The sequence below is a fragment of the Bombus impatiens genome, unplaced genomic scaffold, assembly GCF_000188095.3.
Source record: "Bombus impatiens unplaced genomic scaffold, BIMP_2.2 scf_0146, whole genome shotgun sequence".
NCBI lineage: Eukaryota > Metazoa > Arthropoda > Insecta > Hymenoptera > Apidae > Bombus > Bombus impatiens.
In genome coordinates this window covers 849,998-870,289 of record NT_176565.1, presented here as the reverse complement: position 1 = coordinate 870,289, position 20,292 = coordinate 849,998, and the positions used below count along the sequence as shown (strand labels likewise).

Below are 20,292 nucleotides of genomic sequence, written 5' to 3'. Positions count from 1 at the left end.
TTTTTTTATCTGTTTCCACTCAAATCTGGTAGGAACAAAAAATCCCATTTCGAGAACCTAAATTGATAAAAAACTGCGTGTTCTCATAATATTGGATCCGGTTCTCTGGTCGACCTGATTGCATATGCACAAACATAATTATAAGAAATGTAAAATTATACGTGTTTACGTATAGAGTAACACTTTTTTCAAATAAACTATTATAATTTAATGATGTGATAGTTGACTGCGATTTGAAATTTCAAGGCCAAAAAAGTGAAAATAGTCCTCATCAATCTCTTATCAGATTTCTTTTAGAAAGGCAGATATTTGTGTTCTTTTTATTATTTTAAATATTACATTTGGAAAGACTATCTTTGTCTGAGTATGTATGTATAAAAATAATTCATTCGATAAATTTACTAATAATTATTTGTACATATGGATTTTTAATATTTGACGGGGATGCTTTATATTGTACTAAAAAATGTTGTAACTTACATTCGTTTTAAACGCTTACACGAATGAAGGAATTGGGAACGCGGCACGTTTTTGCTTAATTAATAGTCTCGGTGCAATTTATTCATCTTTGCGGCTTCGCTTTCAAATCCTTCTTGGGAACACGATATCGATACCTTGCTAATATTTTCTCATGAATTTTAATGTAACGAATTTAATTATAGCTAAGAACCTATTATAGGTATTTCATAGAAGAATAGATGTATGAAAAAGGGTGCAAATAAAAATAACAATTCAATTACATAGCTTTATTTATTACGTATTACACACATAAATGTACATATATTAATAACATAGATATAATTTATATTACATTTTCCATAGAAATATCCCTCTTGATAATCTGTAACATAAGAAGGTATTGTTTTAATATCCTCTTTTTATTTTGAAGATCAACAGATACATATTACACTTTCAGATAGAGCTAATGGAATTTCAATCATTAAAATCATATCAATTTTATTCATCATTAAAATGACATAGTTGAAAAGTTATTTTTTAAATTAAATATTTACCTATATCTCAAGATCTGTAGATTGGGGTTAGGTTTAAGGTATAAAGCGCTTCTTGTTTAAGGTATAAAGCGCTTTCTGTAAAAAGGAAACTTTCTTATTTTTTTTCAGAGGACAAATATTATATTTAAAAATATCTTTTGTTCTCAGAGGTAGTGACGAAATACGTATATACATATCATAAAAAATCAAAAACATCTATACAGATACATCATTGAAATGGGAAATTAATATTTATATTAAAAGCTACATAAGAAACACTCACTGGTTTAAGAAACGCAAATATCCTGATACTTCAAAAACATTTATGACCAATTACATTCAACTTTTATTAATTGCAGATCCAGTAATTAACATTCTGTAACAAAAAGAAAAAGAACGTTACAATAAAATCGGTATTTATTACATTGCACATTTAATATTGTCAAAAAGTTATCAGATAGGAGCGAAAGACATATAAGTAATTCTACATTCTAGATCAGTTGAACTATGAACTCATCATAAATTTTATTTATTCTGAATCAAAATATTTTTAATATTTCACATTCTATAGAAAAAAATATAATGTGGTCGTAATTTTAGAGGTGAAACTTCTATCTCTTTTCCTCAACTTCCCATTTTTTATTTAATTCACTAATGTGTGTTTACTTCATCGCACCATTAATTTTACGATCATATTATATTTCATCCAGGTAAAAGAAGAATACTACTTACAGGTGCCATATTGCGTAATCACTTTCATTGCGTCATACAACCACTCTGAAACAAAACAAATATATGCTGATTTAAAAACTTTCAAGCAATAAGATATTTTATATATTTAGTCTAAAATTATCAGATAGGGGCAAAAGACATTTACGTTCTCAGAGGTAGTGACGAAATACGTATATACATATCATAAAAAATCAAAAACATCTATACAGATACATCATTGAAATGGGAAATTAATATTTATATTAAAAGCTACATAAGAAACACTCACTGGTTTAAGAAACGCAAATATCCTGATACTTCAAAAACATTTATGACCAATTACATTCAACTTTTATTAATTGCAGATCCAGTAATTAACATTCTGTAACAAAAAGAAAAAGAACGTTACAATAAAATCGGTATTTATTACATTGCACATTTAATATTGTCAAAAAGTTATCAGATAGGAGCGAAAGACATATAAGTAATTCTACATTCTAGATCAGTTGAACTATGAACTCATCATAAATTTTATTTATTCTGAATCAAAATATTTTTAATATTTCACATTCTATAGAAAAAAATATAATGTGGTCGTAATTTTAGAGGTGAAACTTCTATCTCTTTTCCTCAACTTCCCATTTTTTATTTAATTCACTAATGTGTGTTTACTTCATCGCACCATTAATTTTACGATCATATTATATTTCATCCAGGTAAAAGAAGAATACTACTTACAGGTGCCATATTGCGTAATCACTTTCATTGCGTCATACAACCACTCTGAAACAAAACAAATATATGCTGATTTAAAAACTTTCAAGCAATAAGATATTTTATATATTTAGTCTAAAATTATCAGATAGGGGCAAAAGACATTTACGTAACTCTTCATTCTAAATCGGTTGAACTATAAACTCATCATAAATTTTTATCCCAAACCAAAATATTCTGAACATTTTACATTCTATAAAAAAGATATAATGTTGTCGTAATTTTAGAAGGTATACAGATTAATGTATAACAAATTCAATGTAATTCTATATCTTCTAAACGTCCATATATCTTTTCCTGAATTTACGATTTTATTTAATTCACTCAAAATATGTTTACGTCATTGCGTAATTAATTTTACAACCATATGACATTTCACGCAGACGAAAGAAATTACTACTTACATATGCGATATTGTGTAGTTACATCCATTCAGCCATATAACTGCTCTGAAACACAAAGGAGACATATATTGATATGAAAATCCTTAAGCAAGTAAATATTTTATTTATTTCCTATGAAGTTATCAGATAGGGGCGAAAGATATTTAAGTAACTCTTCATTCTAAATCAGTTGAACTATGAACTCATCATTTGTACATTAAAGATAGTCCTTTTTAATAACCAATGAAGACATACCATCATTATTGAAACTTCCCAAATTTTCCTTGAACAAAAATTCTTGGTACATCTATTTTTTCTTTCAAATTTATAGTACGTCTTTGTACGTAACTGCATGATAAAACTTTAAAGCCAGTTGATTCAAATAAGTTTAATACTTCTTCCTCTGAAAAATAATACGTCCTGAAATGAGATATTGGCATTAACTTTGTTGTCGAACATGATATATTTTGAACGTAACATTAATTCGTGATATGTTGAAAAATGTAAATAAATTTTACCTAGTTCCATCTTGTCGCATATATAGATTCTCACTGATTTTGTGACCAGGTTTAAATCTTAATTGAGCCATATCGTACAGACCATAGTCTCTAAAAAGCACAATCCCTCCAATGTCAAGAACGTTATACAAGTTTTTCACAACCCTAAAATATTATAATTTTGAATAAATCGGCAACGATTGCCGTAAAGTAAAAAATTACGCATAGAGTATAGCTCACGTTCTAAAATTTGTTGGATTAATAGCCGATAATACAAATATTAACGTTACTATATTCACAGAGTAATCCACCTCACAGAAACAATTTTCTGTCGTAATATCAGTTTGGAAAATCTTTATATTTTTTGGATTATATAATATATGTTTCTGCAAAGAATAAGAGTGTAAGGCTCTTAACCGTATAGACACATTAATTAAAGAATTAATAAATATATACCTTTGCTAACTCCACGGCTCTAGGAGAAAGATCACAGGCAAATATTTTAAACTTCAATCCATCTTCGATCAATGGATATATGAAATTTCCAACACCGCATCCGACTTCTAGAAGGATCTTTTGATCGTTTTCCGTACCCAAGCCTAGCAATTCATGGAACTCTCTGGTAGTCCAGTGTCTATCTTTAAAGAATCTAGTATCGTTTCGTTTATAAAACAAGTCCCAATGCTTTTTAGCATCTTTTTCCAGTTGATTAGCGCGAAATTCAGAAACTAATCGCGAATTTTGCGCCTGCATTTTCTCGATTTCCTCTTGAGTGAGTTTCTTCGCCACGTGGCCTACATATTCACTATTCTTTACAGACTCAGCCATTTTCCCAAACTTTGCCGTAATAAAATTTTTGTGAATTGAAAAGCAATGTAAATTTCTTAAAAACCTTTCTGAATTTACAAGTGTACCTTGCCGTAATTAGATGAATCATCTACGCGAGTATAAAGAAACGGTTATTGAAGCCAAAGAACCACTCCATAAAACAACCTCCCACCTTCGAGTTCCAAAAGGAAATGAACGAAAAACGTGCCGGTGCTGAACATGCGTAACATGGATATCTCCCCACCACGTCACGCGCTAGAATAATCTGCCTAGACTAGTGACATCAGGGTGGCCATCTTATATACTAGGGAAATTTATACACTAAAATCTCTAAGCACTGTCATTCTTCTGCAAAAAATGGGATATTAGTACAATACGACTATAATGTATACGATAATTACAGAATTAAGAAAAACTTATCGTTATTGTGCTAAACAGTTTTTGTACCATTTCCTGAATATATTATTATATTACCCTATTATTAATATTTTCCTGATATTACGTATTCATCAAAATTTTAATATTTCGCAATGTTTTATTCGAATAATATTAATGCAACATTGATCTCGTTGTTTTAATTTCTTCAGTTTAATTTAACTTTATAAGAGAATGAACATCATTAGTATGAATTCCACGCATGAACTTATTCGATAAATTAATATTCGGTCGCCGTACGAAACGAATATTTTCTGACTGCGTACAGCATTGTCACACGATGACACAGTGCTGAAAGGGGTTAATCGTGACTGAAATTTATACGATGGTTGTACTATTTCGTTTAAGATTTATAATTACTCTATAAAATTCATTGTAGATAAGAAGTATGAAATGTTTATGTACGACAAAGATAATCATCATCAGATACGTATTTGTATAAATTTCATTGCAGTGGATGTCATCGAAAGTGCATGCGATAAAATAAGATATTTTATTAACAATAATGCCATTTACTGCACCAACCCTTCGAATAGTAATTGTTATCTTCGTGAAATTAATAATAACCTCTCTAATACTCTGTTAATTCCATAATTTAGATCTTCCATTATTATATTTCTGTTGTTGCTTCATCATTTATCGTATTACGATTTGCAAATACCTCATAATTTGCAAAAAGAACGAGGTCAAAGGAAAATTAATCGATCAAGTAGTATGTAGGTCATTGCGGACCAGAATTTTGTAGAGGGCTTGACGGAAGATATGACGATAGATTAACTGAATGAAATGAAAAACACGTTCCGCAACTCGTAGTCGTTAGTGCTTCTTCGAATAATGCATTTGGTGGCTTCTATAAATTTAGAGATAATTGATATCTTTTTTTAAGAAGACGTCTCAGAGATGTTTAAAGCTGTTAACACGTCAAGGAATGTTGCAAGAAATGTACGAGTAGAATAATTAAAAGAAAAAAGAATAATTAAAGAAAAAAGTATTATTTCGCTATAAAAGAGATCAAGATATTAAGCGAATCTTTTTTGTCGATGCTGCATATTACGCCTACCTAGTGAGCTTCTCTGATCCACGTAATTTCAAATCCTACCGACGCGACATTCTCATTAAGCCTCCAGTAAGCCATCATTTTTTCCCCACAAAATTGATTACGTGACCATGTCTTCAGAAATTCTGTCGCCACATTCTATTTTATTTTGTGCGGGGAAAACGAATAAAAGACGATCCACTATATCTGCGTGGCAATAAAAAAGAAAAGTCGTAAACCTGCTTTACTTTAAGCAAATTAAAATTAATTTTTTCCTAAATCACTAAAATCCCTTGCCGTAAATTTAGGTATTCCGTATTTCAGCATAACCGGAACAAGTGTTTTTACGTAATATAAAGAAATTTCTCCGCGTTCGTCACTTTCCTTCACAGTGAAACACGGACTTGACATCAAATAAGTAATAATTCAGTCATTTTCAAACTAATTTGAAAAACTCGTGATTTATTTGAAGAAAATTCGAGGTACGTTAAATAGCCCGTTCTTTAGAAATTAACATTGACGGAGGTGTAGGCAATTGAAAGTCGAAGAGCATTGAGGAGCGATAGACACGGACACATAATTGTAGGCGCGGCGAAGATGCTTCGACCGTGCCTTTTCCATTTGTCGAGACAGCCAACGTCGAAGCATCTTATACCGTTCGTCCTCGTGGGCATTCCAAGCGGGAATTCTCGAAAGCCAGTTGTGCCGTAGAAACACGCGTCGGGGCTTGCCGCTCGCCGGTACTTTCGAGTGCTCGTAAATCCGCTGTTTTCTCACTTTGTGTTGTTTTCGAGTGTGCCGAATTTTCTTGACAAGAGGCCATCGAATACCAAAGTGACGTGACTAAGTACTTGACCTCGACGTCCACAACTCTTCTGTCAAATTCAAGTAAGTGTTGCTTTTGACACAATATCTTTATTATTATTTTTTTATTGAGAATATTGCCACTTAATAAGAAGAAATATTCATGCTAAATTACAATAATCAACTGGATTTATCTTTCCGTTTACTCCTTTATGGTATCTGTCCAGTGACATATTCAGATTTCAAGGAAATATATCCATGTATATGATCGTATTTGTTTCGCATATTTAAGAGCTTTAACGAGCAAACCTATCGTCGAACACAGTTATTAAAATTAGTCTTAAATGTATCAAACGTGGTGAGAACGGCACGTCAATAAAGATTTTACGATTAATATTATACTCGTCGCATCTACAATTGCAATGAAGCGATAAATTGATTAAGGGTGAAGCAGAGCGTGAATCGAGAAACCGAGTGGCGCGTAACATGTAAAAAATTATATAGTAAAACATGGACATTAAACGATCATTGTAAGCCGTTCTTTGTGCGTTCGGGCAAAAATATTGTAAGCGATATATGTACATATTATTAACTTATCTTGTTTTTCGAAAGTCGAGCGAGACCATCTGTTGGGTGTCACTCTTTTGAAATCTTTTATTTTTACTTATTTTTTAGTAACATAGTTTCTTTTTTTATATAAAAAATTATAAAAACTTCCCAACTCTTGGAAATGTTGCAACTATTTACATTGTTGATCGACCAAACATCTTAGCAACCATCTCGTTCCGTTGACATGGTTCGCCAGCGACGATAATCGCAAGTTTCGAAGCGGAAGCAACGATCTTCGCTTAACAGCTAATCGAAACAAAGAGTTGTTCGTGCAACGCTGCAACGATACTTTCGTTCGTAGAAGCTTACAGAATTCTCATTGAATTCGCACGAAGGTGTAGAATCCGATAAATGTTGGCGCAGAAATATGCAAGCTTAAACAGATTCGTGTTTGTTTTAACGATTACGATAAGAAAATTTCAGTCGTTGGAAATTTATGCATACAAAAAGGGGAACTACAGTGCCACGCAATTTTTCTCGTTCCTCGATGGCCAAATCGTATTCAGCTTTCCAATGAACTGCAGGAAAAGTGCTTGGCCTAAACTTTCTAAGCGGGTATCGTGGCATGTGGTCGCTAATATATGAATGAGATGTCTGTATGTACACGTCCACGAGGTGCGAGCTCATAAATGCGAGCTCATAAAATAAAGTTCCAAGGATTCGCGATATCGTTATATAATTGCCACGGCCGACGTCACGTATCGTTTTAGTTAGACTACTTGCGTAACCAATAACTTAATCCATTTAGGCTTTTTCATTACTTTTGCACGGGCAATTTAACGTCGGGAAACTTTTTCTTCAATTGATCTTCAGCTATAAGCATTCCATAGTTACGTAACATATACGGAAAAGCACAGTGCCACGTAAATACTGCGATGATTATCATGCAAATAGCAATCGAATGATATTTGCGGACCGCAAGCATTTAACTTTTCCACGCGGTCACTCGCGGTCAACATGGAGTACCGTTGCACGTTTATCTGTACTGTTGGATGTATCTACGCAACTGTTAGTTGCCGCTGCTTACACGGCGATGTACGGTTTCAGCGCTGCGAATGCCAGTCCTTCGCTAATATTTCTTACGATCATAAAGAAAAGAGCCGCCTGGTTGCCCAGGAAACTCCGTTAAATCGCGCGCTAAGCTTCGTGCTTTCCTCGAACGATTCGAACACAGACTAGGTTAATTCTCTAGCGGGATTCAACCGCCTACATAAAAATAGCGGGAACCACGATGCATATGTACATATTAATTTGAATATTTCATGCTTGGAGGACGAGAGAATATTCCGATTCCGCAATCGCCAAGTTTTAATAACCGCGTATAACTTTCGACATATTCGAGTGTTTTCATTGGAATTATTTTAGTAAGATTTCTATCGGTCAGGCAATGGAACGTTGCAATGTTCCATCGCGCGGGCGCAGAGAGCCCAGGATTGTTGGGCAAGATTCTAGATCAGAAGGAGCACACGGAGGAGAGGCCAAGCCTCTAATCGATATTTCTACATTCCCATCGAAATTAGTACGAGCGAATAAACTCCTGCAATTCGATAATGCGACCACGAAATGTGATTCGTCCATACATACCGTAGATACGAAGGTCCAGGCCCATTCTGGCCGTCTCGATACTTGTGTATTGCCGCTTCTAAACGCGTGTCTAGAACACCCATATACGTGTATTTCGTGTAACTGCCAACATTCCAGCTGGTACATACCTCACGCAGCATTAGCGATTAATAGACATGACATAGCAGCTTATTGGCATGACATCATGATCGTAGTTGCTGTTTGATAAAGAAGGTAGCAAAGTAGGTGTCCTTTTTTAAGCTTCAGCTCACAACTGATGTTATCTTTTTTATATCCATCTCGGTTTCGATGCAGAACGAAAGGTGTAAATAATTTTGTTTCAGTGTAACAGCGATAAAGCAATGAAACAGTTTTTCTCGATAACGAAAGTATTTTATGGATCTACCGAACGAGATAATTTGCAAATAAATGTCAGTTCGACTTGCCTTTTACTTCGTTTCGCTCGAATGAAATTGTGGGAGCGTATAATTATTAACGATACCGCTAATTTATAATATTAAGTCGAAAGAAGAAGAATAATTTATTTTACGAACCTTGAATTTTATCTACCTTTCTAGATAAAATGTATACGATGTCTGTGCATCCCTGCAAATTCCTATCATTTATGCAGCACGTGAGTTTAAATATTGACACTTGCTTTCTCTCTTAAATCGAAAATATCCTCTATACTATTTTCACGCGTATAATGTTTTCTTTTAGTTACAAATTTCGAATGCCACGCATACTCTCCTGCTTATCTCCTGCTCTGTATAAAATGATGAATAAAATAGCGCGAACGATTATTTTAGCGCCTTAATAAGGTTTGAACTCTGCGATAACTGATTGATAAATTAATTAAGAAAAAATAGAAAGGAAATAAAAACTGAACGTTTCACCGAGAGTTAGGTTGTAAAAAAAACAGATGCGGTATTTGAGAGATCTTGGATAAGCTTCCATAATTTCGTAGCACCTGTCTTTCAGGCAGGTTTCTTTCTGTACCTGCATTCCAGAGAAAGTTAACCGCCATGATTTGGCACGCAATCGAGGCGCACAAACAAACTTGTTCGTGCGTATATGTATTTCCATTGCCTTCTCATCTGGAGAGCTCTGTATTCACGAAGATTCTTTAAAAAATTGCAGGTGTTTATAAACTAAAGACAGTTTCTCTTTTCAATTTCAGATTAAGATATTTCATGCATCCATACGTTATTCGTAAAAGCGGAATACGCGCAATTTTATAGCAAATGTATCAATTTTAAATATATTTGGACTTTTCATTACTACCACAGCGACGCGCGATCACATGTAACAAAAATAATGCATCAGTTGCAATCAATGGTACCAATGGAAGCGTTCGAAAGTATTAACTCTGGTCACATGGTATTTCCGTTAGCTTTTAGATGACAAAAATATAATTTATCACGTGTAATCGCCACGCACTTTCCTCAAATAATTTGCATCAGCCAGTGAACTCTCATATTCCGTTTGAAATCGAAGCTTATCATTGAAAACCAAATACCTCTCTGAATACTCCGAGCATCAGCCGAGTGTAATTTTCAACGATACGCTTTCTAGGTATATTGTTCGATACAAGAGGTGAGCATTTGCGGCTACTCGCTCGCGGGAACTCGAGATTTTTACGAGCCCTAGAGGAGAGACGATTCCGATACGTGACCATTTTCATGAATGGATAACTGACACGAAAGTCGACCGACAGTTCAAATCGGTTTTATTCCAAATAAATTATGCTCGCAAATTACTTCAAGAAATTACATGTGATGTTCAGTTGAAAATCGCAATTATATACGTCCATACTTGCAATCGTACTTTATAGCGTTTAGTTTTTCAAATGGCCTTTGATCATTGCTCAAACTGTCACGATTCTTAAAATTAATATCTTGAAATATCTTTTTTGCAAAAATCGATGAATATTTCATAATTGATCAGAATGATCAGTGATTTTCATAATTGTGAAATTTGAAAGTGACTTGCGTTCGACTTTACGAATCAAAACAAAGTTTGTTGCAACGATGACGATCGATGGTCAGCTGTGAAGAAAAATAGAAGCGGCTTTAAACCACGCCTCGCTGAACTCAGATACACTTTAGAAAGGCGAGTCATTGCATTGAGCAAAAACCTTTCCATCGCCCTTCACTTTTCGCGGGAAAAACAGAATTTGCGATGTGTTTCGCCGTGATACCCTCGCGTAGACGCGTTCCCGACGTTATTGAATCATTACAATTTATTGCATTATATTTCAAATACGAGTTCTTCCTTTCTATGATTTCGTTCGTGAAAACTTCCTTGATTTTACGGTTAGAAATCTCTCCAACTAACAGGTACCTTTTCATGAATAATTTGAGGAAAAATTATTTATAAACGACTTACTGCAATTATTTCGTCGCAAATAAGTGAAATCTCCGTTTTCTATTTTCTATTAACAGTATAATGGAAACAAAAGGTATCTTTAATTGAATTCCATCCAACGTGTATATACCTGTTAGTTAAAAAGGCTTTTAGTATTGGGAAACTTCACAACATTTTGCACCATATTGAAAAAAATATTGCCGTGAAATCTTCTTGATAAAATTTTTTAGAGTATCGTTATATCGTCAAATTGTTATCAAAGAATTCAATTACGGAGTGAAACATGAAAAAAGACTTTCTAAAAGAAAAAGAAATTCAAGTTCTTCGTTGTTCTGAAAATATGGAAGTTAACAAGAAAAATTATGTTCTTTGCATAGCAATGCATCGGAGAATTGATTTTTAATCTATTTACTTTCACGTTGTTGTTATAAAATGGCATTACTCTCGACTACACCTTAATGCAGTCGAGAAATATATTTTATCTCGGGAGATAGTTAAACTACATAATGTCTCACCGGTATGAAATACTACTGCGAGATGTCAGTAATCGATGAACACACCGAGGCCATCAGCAATTCTTTATGGAATGAAATAACACGATCGGTTGACAATACGCGTGAAAATCCTTGATTTGTTGTATCGTCGCTGTCCGACCATTTCGCAGCAATTTCGTTGTCGCGGGTCTAGGTTAAATATACTATGCCTTATGGCATCATTATTGATTGATCGGCTGTCAACGGCATTCGTGCACAGAATTACGCTTCGCGGTGGATTTATACGGGTTGCGTGCCGCTATCGAAAACGTTGATACAAATAATATCGATGTGTACGGAGTAAATTCATCGTAGAAAGATATTGTACAATGAGATTGAAATTTTAGCATCATGAAATCGAAGGGAGCAAATTTATAAAATTCCATAAACATTATGGATCGTAAGAGACGCGGATGTCATCCACGTTCTCATTAAGTTCGATGACTCGAAGTCCATAGGTTTGTTAATTAATGTTGCGGATGTGAGAAGAAACTGATGTAATTTTCCCTAGCATATTTATCCTTGAACTACGTTCTCAGACGTAGTTAATACACAGTATGTTTCGAATGATGCGAAGTGGTGAAATCGAGGTTGTAAATATATTAGTATGTGAAACTGCAATATGAAATTTAGCGCTAAGTTGTACCATAACAGCTATGAGAAACTATTTCGACGCATTGCGGAAGTGGAATGATCCGTATGATCTGGCTTGAATTGTACCGTAATAGAGATGTAACTTCTGCTTTGCAGATTGAATATTACTTGGCAGGATGGATGCTGAGACTGGGGCCATTTTGGCCCTACAAATATTAGCTCTCTGTTCGATAGCCGCTGCTCTGTTGGCCTACCTAATGCGGCAATCGAGGAACGCCACCGATGAGTACGAGACTCGTAACAAACTCCATGTACTCGTGACCAGCTGCGATACATCCGTAGGCCTGCAGATCGCCCTTGCACTTTACGAAGCTGGTTACAAGGTAATACCCGTTGTGTCTCTATACTTTGCGCGATCATTTTTCTTTCTAAAGAAATTAACGACGATATTACATAGAAATATCCTTTTTGTAAGCTCGATCAATTATCGCATAGGTATTTGCTGGTCTATTGGATCCTTCTGGAAATTCACCATCAATGAAAATCGTTAGGGCGATAGAACAACAGAAAGAAAGGGAGGAGGATCCGACGAACACAGTTCAAGGGAACACACAAGATCCGGAAGTACGTGCTCGCGGTCGAATCGTACCATTGGAATTGGACTCAACGAGGGAGGACAGTTTACGCGCTTGTTTGGATGCAGTTAGGGCGAAACTTCCGGCTGGCGAAGATGGCAAGCGATTGTTGATTTAATGCGAAGATCGGGCACGCTCCGTTCTTTATTCGATCCCAGTCATTTTTTCATAGATCTCGATTCATAGATTTCAGAGATTCGTTACAATCTCATTTACAAAGTACTGAACTTACCCTCGTCGATAGTTTTGAGTCATATTTCGAAAGAAAAGTTGAAGACCCTTTAACGAATATCTCTAGCCGATGTTGAACGAACAGATGGGATACTTAATTAACCAAAAATCGTGTTATCTTGAAGGAAAGTTAATTAAATTTCGCACGGTGTTCGAGTTTTGTTTCAGAAACTTTTCGCACTACCGTTCATCAATGGCCAGCTGTGTGCTCCAGGCTATTCATTTCGACTTTAAGTCGCTACCGTGTTATTTAATTATACGAATCTAAAGGCGCGTGCGAAATTTTATACAGAATATTTAAGTTATGCTAAAATTTCAAATTGAAATTGTAACCTGAGATGTAAATGATAACATCGACGTAAGATCGAAAATTGCTTTCGCAATGATTTCGGTCAGTTATCCATCTCGATATAACACTCACCGAGTTCCATCGTATAGTTGGGACACGAAGACAACGGATCACATATAGCAGAGATGTGTGGAATAAAGCTTTCAAATTTACTAACCGCAAAGATTTGGTAGCTATCAAATTTTTCGATTTCCTAGAAAGTGCTTGGTTAAAAAGAACAAATCCAAGCTACGGCTACTGGCAACCGCCTGTCGAAAGAAATGAATCTATTTCAATTCATATTTCTTGCTTTCCATATCTTCGCAAACATCGGTTTATAACGCAATTATATTAGACTTGATACTTCGATATGTATCGTTCCTCCTGTTTTTCAGTATCCTTTCTCTAGCAAATTCTTGAAGCAGATTGTAGTTCTCATTGCTAAGGTCCCATTAGCGTTCAACATCTGTATTAGACCTGGTAAAAATTTCGCAAGGACGCACTTCCATCTTTGCTGTGTCTGTCGCGTTGTCCAAACTCTCTACTTTACACTGATGTTCCAACTTTGTTCGACTATAGGTCTCTGGGCAATCGTGTACACTGGCGGTTTGGCCCTATCAGGTGCCATAGAGAGACAACCGAGTTCCGCGTGGGAATCGATGTTACGACATAACTTAGTGGCGCCACTTAGGACCGCGAGAATGTTCATTCCTCTTTTGCGCGCAAAAAGAGGTCTGTTTCAATTTTAAAGTTGGAAACATACACGTAAGATCTTCTATCCCATGGTAAGTTATAAAAAACGTTTTTCTTTCGAAGGACGCATCATTCTCTTGGGCGATTCCACGACAAGCTACGGTACCAAAATTGGAACAGGACTGGTAGCGTACAGCGCGTCCAGAAAAGCTGTAGAAGGAGCCGCAGAAGCATTAAAAAGCGAACTACAATCCTCCGGGGTTGACGTCGTTCTCCTTAGACCGCCACCCGTGAATCCTCTTATTCTTTACAATTCACCTGTTCTCAAGACGTAAGATTCCAAATGTTATATCATAGTAACTTGTAATTCTCCAATACAACGATACAACGTGCACTTTGACATCGAAGTTTTCAATTTCGACAGTCGATATCTTTAAAGTTAAAGTGAGAAATGCTTTTATTTTCAGCTCCGACGTAGAGTCTGGAATAATATCTTCCGAGGGAACATGGACCGCACCTGTATCTACACATGCCATTCAAAACTCATTAATCCCTGCACTAACGTCACCTTGCCCACGTATTTCTTACGACATGGTTGTCAAGACGAGGCTCTTCTGTAGATAAACCAATTTTCAATTAGTGAATGTTAACGTATACGCAAACTTTAATTAGTATTACGTCAAATTAAGTATCAGTCACTAATATCTTGTAAGACTAATATTTGTTATCCTAACATCGGTAAATTTTACACTACATTCACCTTAACCTTTTAATTTTAAATCATCTTGTTAGGTGTATCGATGCGCGAGAGGCTTACGTTTTCAAGAATATGTACAGTTTTGTAATTAATACAATGTTAACAAAAACCTGTAATTAATTTCAAAGTCTCCTTTGTTGTCTCCTTCCGATTATAATCTCAAACATTGACATTACAGATGCAGAAAGTTTTCCCAGTCAATAAACTGAAATCAAATAACTTCTGTTCAAATATATGTACATGGCACGTTGGTATTGTAAATTATTTAGTTCCTATTACATAGTTGGTAATCACCAGAAACTATGTATGTATATTAGTTTCGGTAACGATAGTACCCATCGCGAGTTTCACGGGTAATTCGCAAGCGTCTGAATTAATAACGAATTTGCTTGTAACTGATGTGCAACTTTGAATTCGTGTAAGCGATAAATATCATATCCGCAACACGGAAATTTAAATGAACAATTTGCATTGTCAAGCCACAGATTAATACTGTTGAATTTCTAAAGTTCATTGAGTAAAGGCGTACGCGCAGTTCCCTTGAGTTACGCAATTTTGACGACTAAAAGAAACATTACTCAATTTCTTTGTCGCTAGTTCCGAAAACCTGTTTCGTAAATCATCGAGTTATTGCCGAATCATGTGAGAATTAGCTAAAACACGAGAAAAACTATATTTGAAAAATGTGCCTCACGGAGATATGCACTGTGCAGAAAATATTATAAAGTTGAGTATTATTGTCGCATGAAACCCTATCCTAATTAATCATCAGACCGTGCATAATCTTTTTCCGATACCGGAAACAAAAAGGGTACGTGAAAGGTTGACGAATTAGAAAACTGTAGCTTCATCTGCGTTCCTAAAATACATTTACATAATGGCATGGGATTTTCAATAAACGTAACGTTAATGCAACTTCGATGATAAATTCGTTAATAATTCATAAGGCAATTCGTCAAAAATATTTCATTGACCAACATACATTAGCAACATACAACGGTGATAATCATTAAATCAAAGAGATATATTCCTAGAGAGAGGGGAGAAAGGAGGAGAGGGTATTTGACTTTACATCGAATCGATAGATTACAATTCAGTCAGGAATGAATGTATCATGCGAGCGAATGCTGCGCGGAAATGCAATAAATTCAACAATAAACTGTATTGCCACGCTGGGATGCGGCTATTCAGGCGACATATTGACACTCGTTCGCTCTATCGTCGAAAACACGCAATTTATTACTCATTAATCTTGACAGTCTAATTTACGTTATTGATCGAATATATGATAGGACGATTTCTTCAATGAAATTGAGCAGAGTCAACGTGGGAATAATTGTAGCTCTATAATTCTAGAATTATCGCAGATTTTCGTGTTGATTAAATCTACTAAAGTATCGATAATGCATTTGCATATACTTGAATTTGGATAATAACGAGCGCAACTTCGAATTAAAGTCCAAGTTTATGAACGACATGCGTGAATATCATCGGTTGGATCGTGTGATTCAAGTTTCAAGTGAAAAATTTGCGTTTCGTTAGCAGATCGTTTCAATCGATTTTTTGTATATCCGGACCATGAAATCGCCTCTGCAAAGGTATTTTGAAACAGGAAACCTGAATTTCTTGGTTCGCCAAGTGTTTCGAAATGCATTTTTGTCAAGCTTTTACATCACAATATAATTTCGATGTCAATCCGTGGCTGGCTATGACGAAAACTAGAACTGTAACGGCAACTTTTAAAAAACATTCGGTCCAGCGAGCAATACTAGCTTTGCCTCTCACTCTATTGAAATCACTGACAAGCTATGACAAATAAATTAATGCTTTAATGAGTTCTTTCTTTCGTGAGCTGAACGCTCTTATAAAATAGGATTTTTGCGATCCAATAATCAGTCTATTCGTGATCCTCCAAAGGAGCAAATATGGCGTTGATACAGGTGAATACAGAGGATACAAGTGTTGGAAAGTAGCGGTGAACGCATTACGTCTTACTTGAGATTATTGGTGAAAGTTGGCGTTGCGATTATTGACACGTTTACTTGATACAAATTCGTTGAGAAACAATTAAGCAAGGATTACAACGCAGGCAACTTGAACAGTTCGTCGAACGAAGGAATGCTGGCAGACGGTTCTAATGCGATCGATCGTTCCAATTTCAAGTTTCACCGATGTTATTGATTAAAGAGTGGGGCGACGTTCCGTAAAACGAATCACGGGATCCGTGACAAAGTATTACAAAGTCGTAATCGTAAAGTAAAAACGCAGCATGTTCTAGAAGTCTTTATGCGATCGGGAAAATCGCCTTTACGAGTCTGTTCCGCTTATCATTCATATTTCTGAGAAAGGATAACGGGTTCTCCTTTTGCAATTTTCTACCCAGAATGCGCGACCCTCTATGATTAAAATGAATTTCTGTCGTGTTCTTCCAGCGTTCGATTTTCACGATTAATTTTCGAGATATTTTTGCCACGACTTTCCATCCAACCGCATGCTCTACGTCAGCGGGTAGATTAAAAATTGACAATTCTTTTCTTGTCTTATTCGCTTTCAGAACTTAGTTGTTTTTGCTCTGATCTCGATCACCTTTGCTAGTGCTCAACTAAAAATGTTTCACGAAGGTATGATATCGGTCAAATATTGTACTAATGTTGAAATTTAAAAATAAGGTTACTACATTTAATTTTAGACGACGAAGACACTGGTGGCGTAGATAGAGCCGGACACAGTGGAGGTGGAGGTCATGGTCATGCGTATTCCTTTCATCACTTTTCTGGACCCGTGGTGGGCCATCACGAAGAGATCAGTTGGAAAGACAAACACGGCCATCATCATCACGATTACAAGGCCCATCCTAAGTATAAGTTCGCTTATGGTGTGGATGATAAACACACCAAGGACTACCATGGACAGAAGGAACATCGCGACGGTACGTATACTGCCAAGCTCAAAACATTGATCGAGCGCCGACAAGAAAGTGTACCGAGACTTGATTTCGTGCTCTTAATTAGAACCTTGAATTAATTGGACAGTGGAACTTCCTCTTAATTAGAACTAGTTGCGAGTTTGTTTGTCGACCAGTCCCGAGTTCTAAGACTTTTTTCCAATTTACAACGAAAAGAATAATAATTTGACACTGACATAAGGATATTTTGTGTCTTTGAATCGTTAATACGAATATTCGAGTGAACGCGTGCCTTTCAGAGAATGATTGATAAAAATATTTTAAATCGCAGGGAAAGAGGTCGAAGGAGAGTACCATATTCACGAACCTGGTGGCAACATGAGGAGCGTAAAATATCATTCTCACCCCCATGGAGGTTTCTTCGCGGAAGTTCATAATTATGGAGGAAATGATCATTCTGGTGGTACTTATGGTGGACATAAGCATAGATAAATTACACGATATCTTTTATTTATCTGAATATCGTTGTTATTGAATTCACATTGTTACTGTTATCGTTACACGCACAATGTATTTATTATTATTATATAAACTACAATTTTGTTCTTATTGTTGTCACGTTAAAGAATATTAAGCAGAAAATACATTAAAAAGCAAATCAAACGTTAAGTTGACTTAACTAAATATCCGAGAACTCATAAAAAATTAACATTCAATACGGCTGTAATCATGTTACGAAGATTTATATGGGAATATGTATATACGATTCGTATATTTCAATAATTTTTATCAACGTTGCGTGGAAACTACAATTTCTTGTCAGTTCGAAGTTTCACGAATGCAAATCATAACAATGCACCTAATTCTTCCTTTTTTCATAGATAAAGCAATTAAAATAAAATATGCATTGCTTTCAAATATTTCTTCTTTAAATTAAAGCTCTGAGTAAATTTTTCATAAAGCAAACAGAGGAAGTAACTTCTGTAATTAAATTAACCAAATTTACCCAAGTTATCTCAAACTTTCTTTCATCCAGACGTCGTTCAAAAAGGAAGATTCAAATTCTAGCAATGATAAAATTTCATGAAACTTATTCAGGAATACAAACGCATTATTCCGCTTCCAAAAATACGAGGACGTACAATCCTCTCGCTTCTGCAGCGATGTGTAGGATGTGTAACACCTTCTAGTTCTGGTCCTCTATATCGCATCGCCGACTATATTTTCGCGTCGCCGACTCTTGCGATGATCAAATGCCACTTGAAGCTCGTTAAAGTAATTAGCTGACAGAGTTTGTCACCGTTTCCATGCTTTACGTATCGCTTGGAAAATTATTTTGTCTACTGAAAAGAACATAACATATTTTTCATTTCTTATTTATAGTAAAACTAGCGAGTAAATCTTTCTTTTTAATATAATTTTCGATGTATTGATAGAGGTTGAATCATTTTATAAAGATTATGTGTATCCACTCCATATCGTAGGAGATTTCGCATTTTGCATTGCAGCTAATAATACAATATAAATATTTTATTAAACGACTGGCCCATGAAAACTATCTGAATCAGAAATTCATCGCAACCAACCTACTCCCTATGTACTCACGCACAAATGACGCATATTCATTCCGTATACGAATGCGCGCTGCAACGCGCAGCGCAGATCGATACAGTCCTTACTAAAGTAAACGGATGGATTACGAGTAGACTACGTGAAATAAGCTTTCCTCGCAAAAGAAATATGTCGACAAAGTGGACGGAGTTAGCTTGTTCCACTTATATAATCTCACGCCTCTTGCTATCCTCTTACGCTTCCATCTTCTGCAGAATGGATACATTTATTTATCTAATCCTGCGAAAATCGTGAATCCAACAATTCTGTTACAAAAATGCATTTGAATGACTTTAATGTTGCACAAAAACTTTATTAAAATATATACAATCTACGTTATGGAGCAAAGTATTCGTATTTCCCTGCGAGACAGTGAGAGATGTACATTCATTGAAATATTGAAACATCTTTCTATACATATGATCTCCCGGGTGAAAAGATGTGTTTCTTGTTTAATATATCTTCTCTCGAGCCACTTCGTTTCAATTTTTTAATTCCGAGTCGTTAACGACAATTGATTATTAAATATGTAAGTTTAATGTATTTTCACACACGCAACTCTGTTTTATCTTCTAATGTAAGATTATGTTAAAATATTTTGTTAGTTCAATTATTAATTTAATTACTTACGTTATTTTATTCACTAATGTCTATGATTTGTATTTAATATATGGTAGAATTTCCTTTCCCCAAACCTATCGTGAGACAAATAGTTTATATAAAAAGATCATACTGATTCTTCTTATTACCTAAGATTTTTCATTCATATAACAGTAATTCGTATTCAAATACAAAAATTGAATTACCAGAAGTTCATTTAATCAAGTTTTAACTAAAACTTTGTTTAAATAAACGGCATGCCATGTTATAAATTGTAACAATTTCTGAATAGTCGGTACTACAGAACGTGTGTTTTCGAACAGGATGTATAATAGAAGAACTATTTTTTATATATATAATAGAAATTATTGGGGGAGGGGGGGACGGTAAGATCATTTAGATGTGA

At 35.1% G+C, this 20,292-nt stretch overlaps 3 protein-coding genes, 1 long non-coding RNA gene and 4 other non-coding genes across 11 annotated transcripts; 2 read left to right on the top strand and 6 right to left on the bottom strand.

The window, feature by feature from the left end:
• Window positions 1-731: 731 nt before the first annotated feature.
• On the bottom strand, window positions 732-1,868 carry LOC105680390. The gene is made up of 4 exons (XR_001102064.3): window positions 1,725-1,868; window positions 1,276-1,368; window positions 1,014-1,088; window positions 732-841 (listed from the first exon to the last, which is right to left on the bottom strand). It is a non-coding gene; the product is annotated as an uncharacterized LOC105680390 (long non-coding RNA).
• LOC112212307 lies at window positions 1,438-1,520 on the bottom strand. Its single transcript, XR_002946122.1, has one exon. It is a non-coding gene; the product is annotated as a small nucleolar RNA snR60/Z15/Z230/Z193/J17 (small nucleolar RNA).
• Window positions 1,869-2,002: 134 nt separating the features above from the next.
• LOC100747281 (tRNA N(3)-methylcytidine methyltransferase METTL6) lies at window positions 2,003-4,608 on the bottom strand. Of its 4 annotated transcripts, none has more exons than XM_033319297.1 (8): window positions 4,272-4,599; window positions 3,814-4,194; window positions 3,598-3,743; window positions 3,379-3,522; window positions 3,116-3,280; window positions 2,882-2,926; window positions 2,442-2,486; window positions 2,003-2,085 (listed from the first exon to the last, which is right to left on the bottom strand). In XM_033319297.1, the coding sequence occupies exons 2-5, from the start codon at window positions 4,183-4,185 to the stop codon at window positions 3,121-3,123; spliced, it is 822 nt and encodes a 273-aa protein (XP_033175188.1). In that variant the 5' UTR covers window positions 4,186-4,194; window positions 4,272-4,599; the 3' UTR covers window positions 2,003-2,085; window positions 2,442-2,486; window positions 2,882-2,926; window positions 3,116-3,120. The 4 variants fall into 4 exon arrangements, with proteins under 4 accessions (XP_033175188.1, XP_003487297.1, XP_012237639.1 ...); XM_003487249.4 differs by having other exon boundaries at window positions 3,814-4,215; window positions 4,272-4,598; XM_012382216.3 differs by having other exon boundaries at window positions 3,379-3,468; window positions 3,814-4,608.
• On the bottom strand, window positions 2,155-2,237 carry LOC112212306. The gene has a single exon (XR_002946121.1). It is a non-coding gene; the product is annotated as a small nucleolar RNA snR60/Z15/Z230/Z193/J17 (small nucleolar RNA).
• LOC112212308 lies at window positions 2,554-2,636 on the bottom strand. Its single transcript, XR_002946123.1, has one exon. It is a non-coding gene; the product is annotated as a small nucleolar RNA snR60/Z15/Z230/Z193/J17 (small nucleolar RNA).
• Window positions 2,997-3,079, bottom strand: LOC112212309. The gene has a single exon (XR_002946124.1). It is a non-coding gene; the product is annotated as a small nucleolar RNA snR60/Z15/Z230/Z193/J17 (small nucleolar RNA).
• Window positions 4,609-6,289: 1,681 nt separating the features above from the next.
• Window positions 6,290-14,890, top strand: LOC100749907 (D-beta-hydroxybutyrate dehydrogenase, mitochondrial). The gene is made up of 6 exons (XM_003487271.4): window positions 6,290-6,544; window positions 12,283-12,509; window positions 12,622-12,859; window positions 13,900-14,052; window positions 14,137-14,344; window positions 14,481-14,890. The coding sequence occupies exons 2-6, from the start codon at window positions 12,303-12,305 to the stop codon at window positions 14,635-14,637; spliced, it is 963 nt and encodes a 320-aa protein (XP_003487319.1). The 5' UTR covers window positions 6,290-6,544; window positions 12,283-12,302; the 3' UTR covers window positions 14,638-14,890.
• Window positions 14,891-16,695: 1,805 nt separating this feature from the next.
• LOC100747160 (adult-specific cuticular protein ACP-22-like) lies at window positions 16,696-19,811 on the top strand. Its single transcript, XM_033319301.1, has 4 exons — window positions 16,696-16,710; window positions 17,325-17,391; window positions 17,436-17,699; window positions 18,007-19,811. The coding sequence occupies exons 1-4, from the start codon at window positions 16,696-16,698 to the stop codon at window positions 18,165-18,167; spliced, it is 507 nt and encodes a 168-aa protein (XP_033175192.1). The 3' UTR covers window positions 18,168-19,811.
• The last annotated feature ends 481 nt before the right edge of the window (window positions 19,812-20,292 follow it).

Bases quoted from the DNA above. Each gene is read 5' to 3' on its own strand.
- LOC100747281 (XM_033319297.1), bottom strand. From the start codon at position 4,185: ATGGCTGAGTCTGTAAAGAATAGTGAATATGTAGGCCACGTGGCGAAG. The intron at 3,523-3,597 runs GTGAGCTATACT...ATAATATTTTAG, and splicing joins AATCCAACAAATTTTAGAAC to GGTTGTGAAAAACTTGTATA. The intron at 3,281-3,378 runs GTAAAATTTATT...ATCTCATTTCAG, and splicing joins ATGCGACAAGATGGAACTAG to GACGTATTATTTTTCAGAGG.
- LOC100749907 (XM_003487271.4), top strand. From the start codon at position 12,303: ATGGATGCTGAGACTGGGGCCATTTTGGCCCTACAAATATTAGCTCTC. The intron at 12,510-12,621 runs GTAATACCCGTT...ATTATCGCATAG, and splicing joins TTTACGAAGCTGGTTACAAG to GTATTTGCTGGTCTATTGGA. The intron at 12,860-13,899 runs GCAAGCGATTGT...GTTCGACTATAG, and splicing joins ACTTCCGGCTGGCGAAGATG to GTCTCTGGGCAATCGTGTAC.
- LOC100747160 (XM_033319301.1), top strand. The intron at 17,392-17,435 runs GTATGATATCGG...GAAATTTAAAAA, and splicing joins ACTAAAAATGTTTCACGAAG to TAAGGTTACTACATTTAATT. The intron at 17,700-18,006 runs GTACGTATACTG...TTTAAATCGCAG, and splicing joins ACAGAAGGAACATCGCGACG to GGAAAGAGGTCGAAGGAGAG.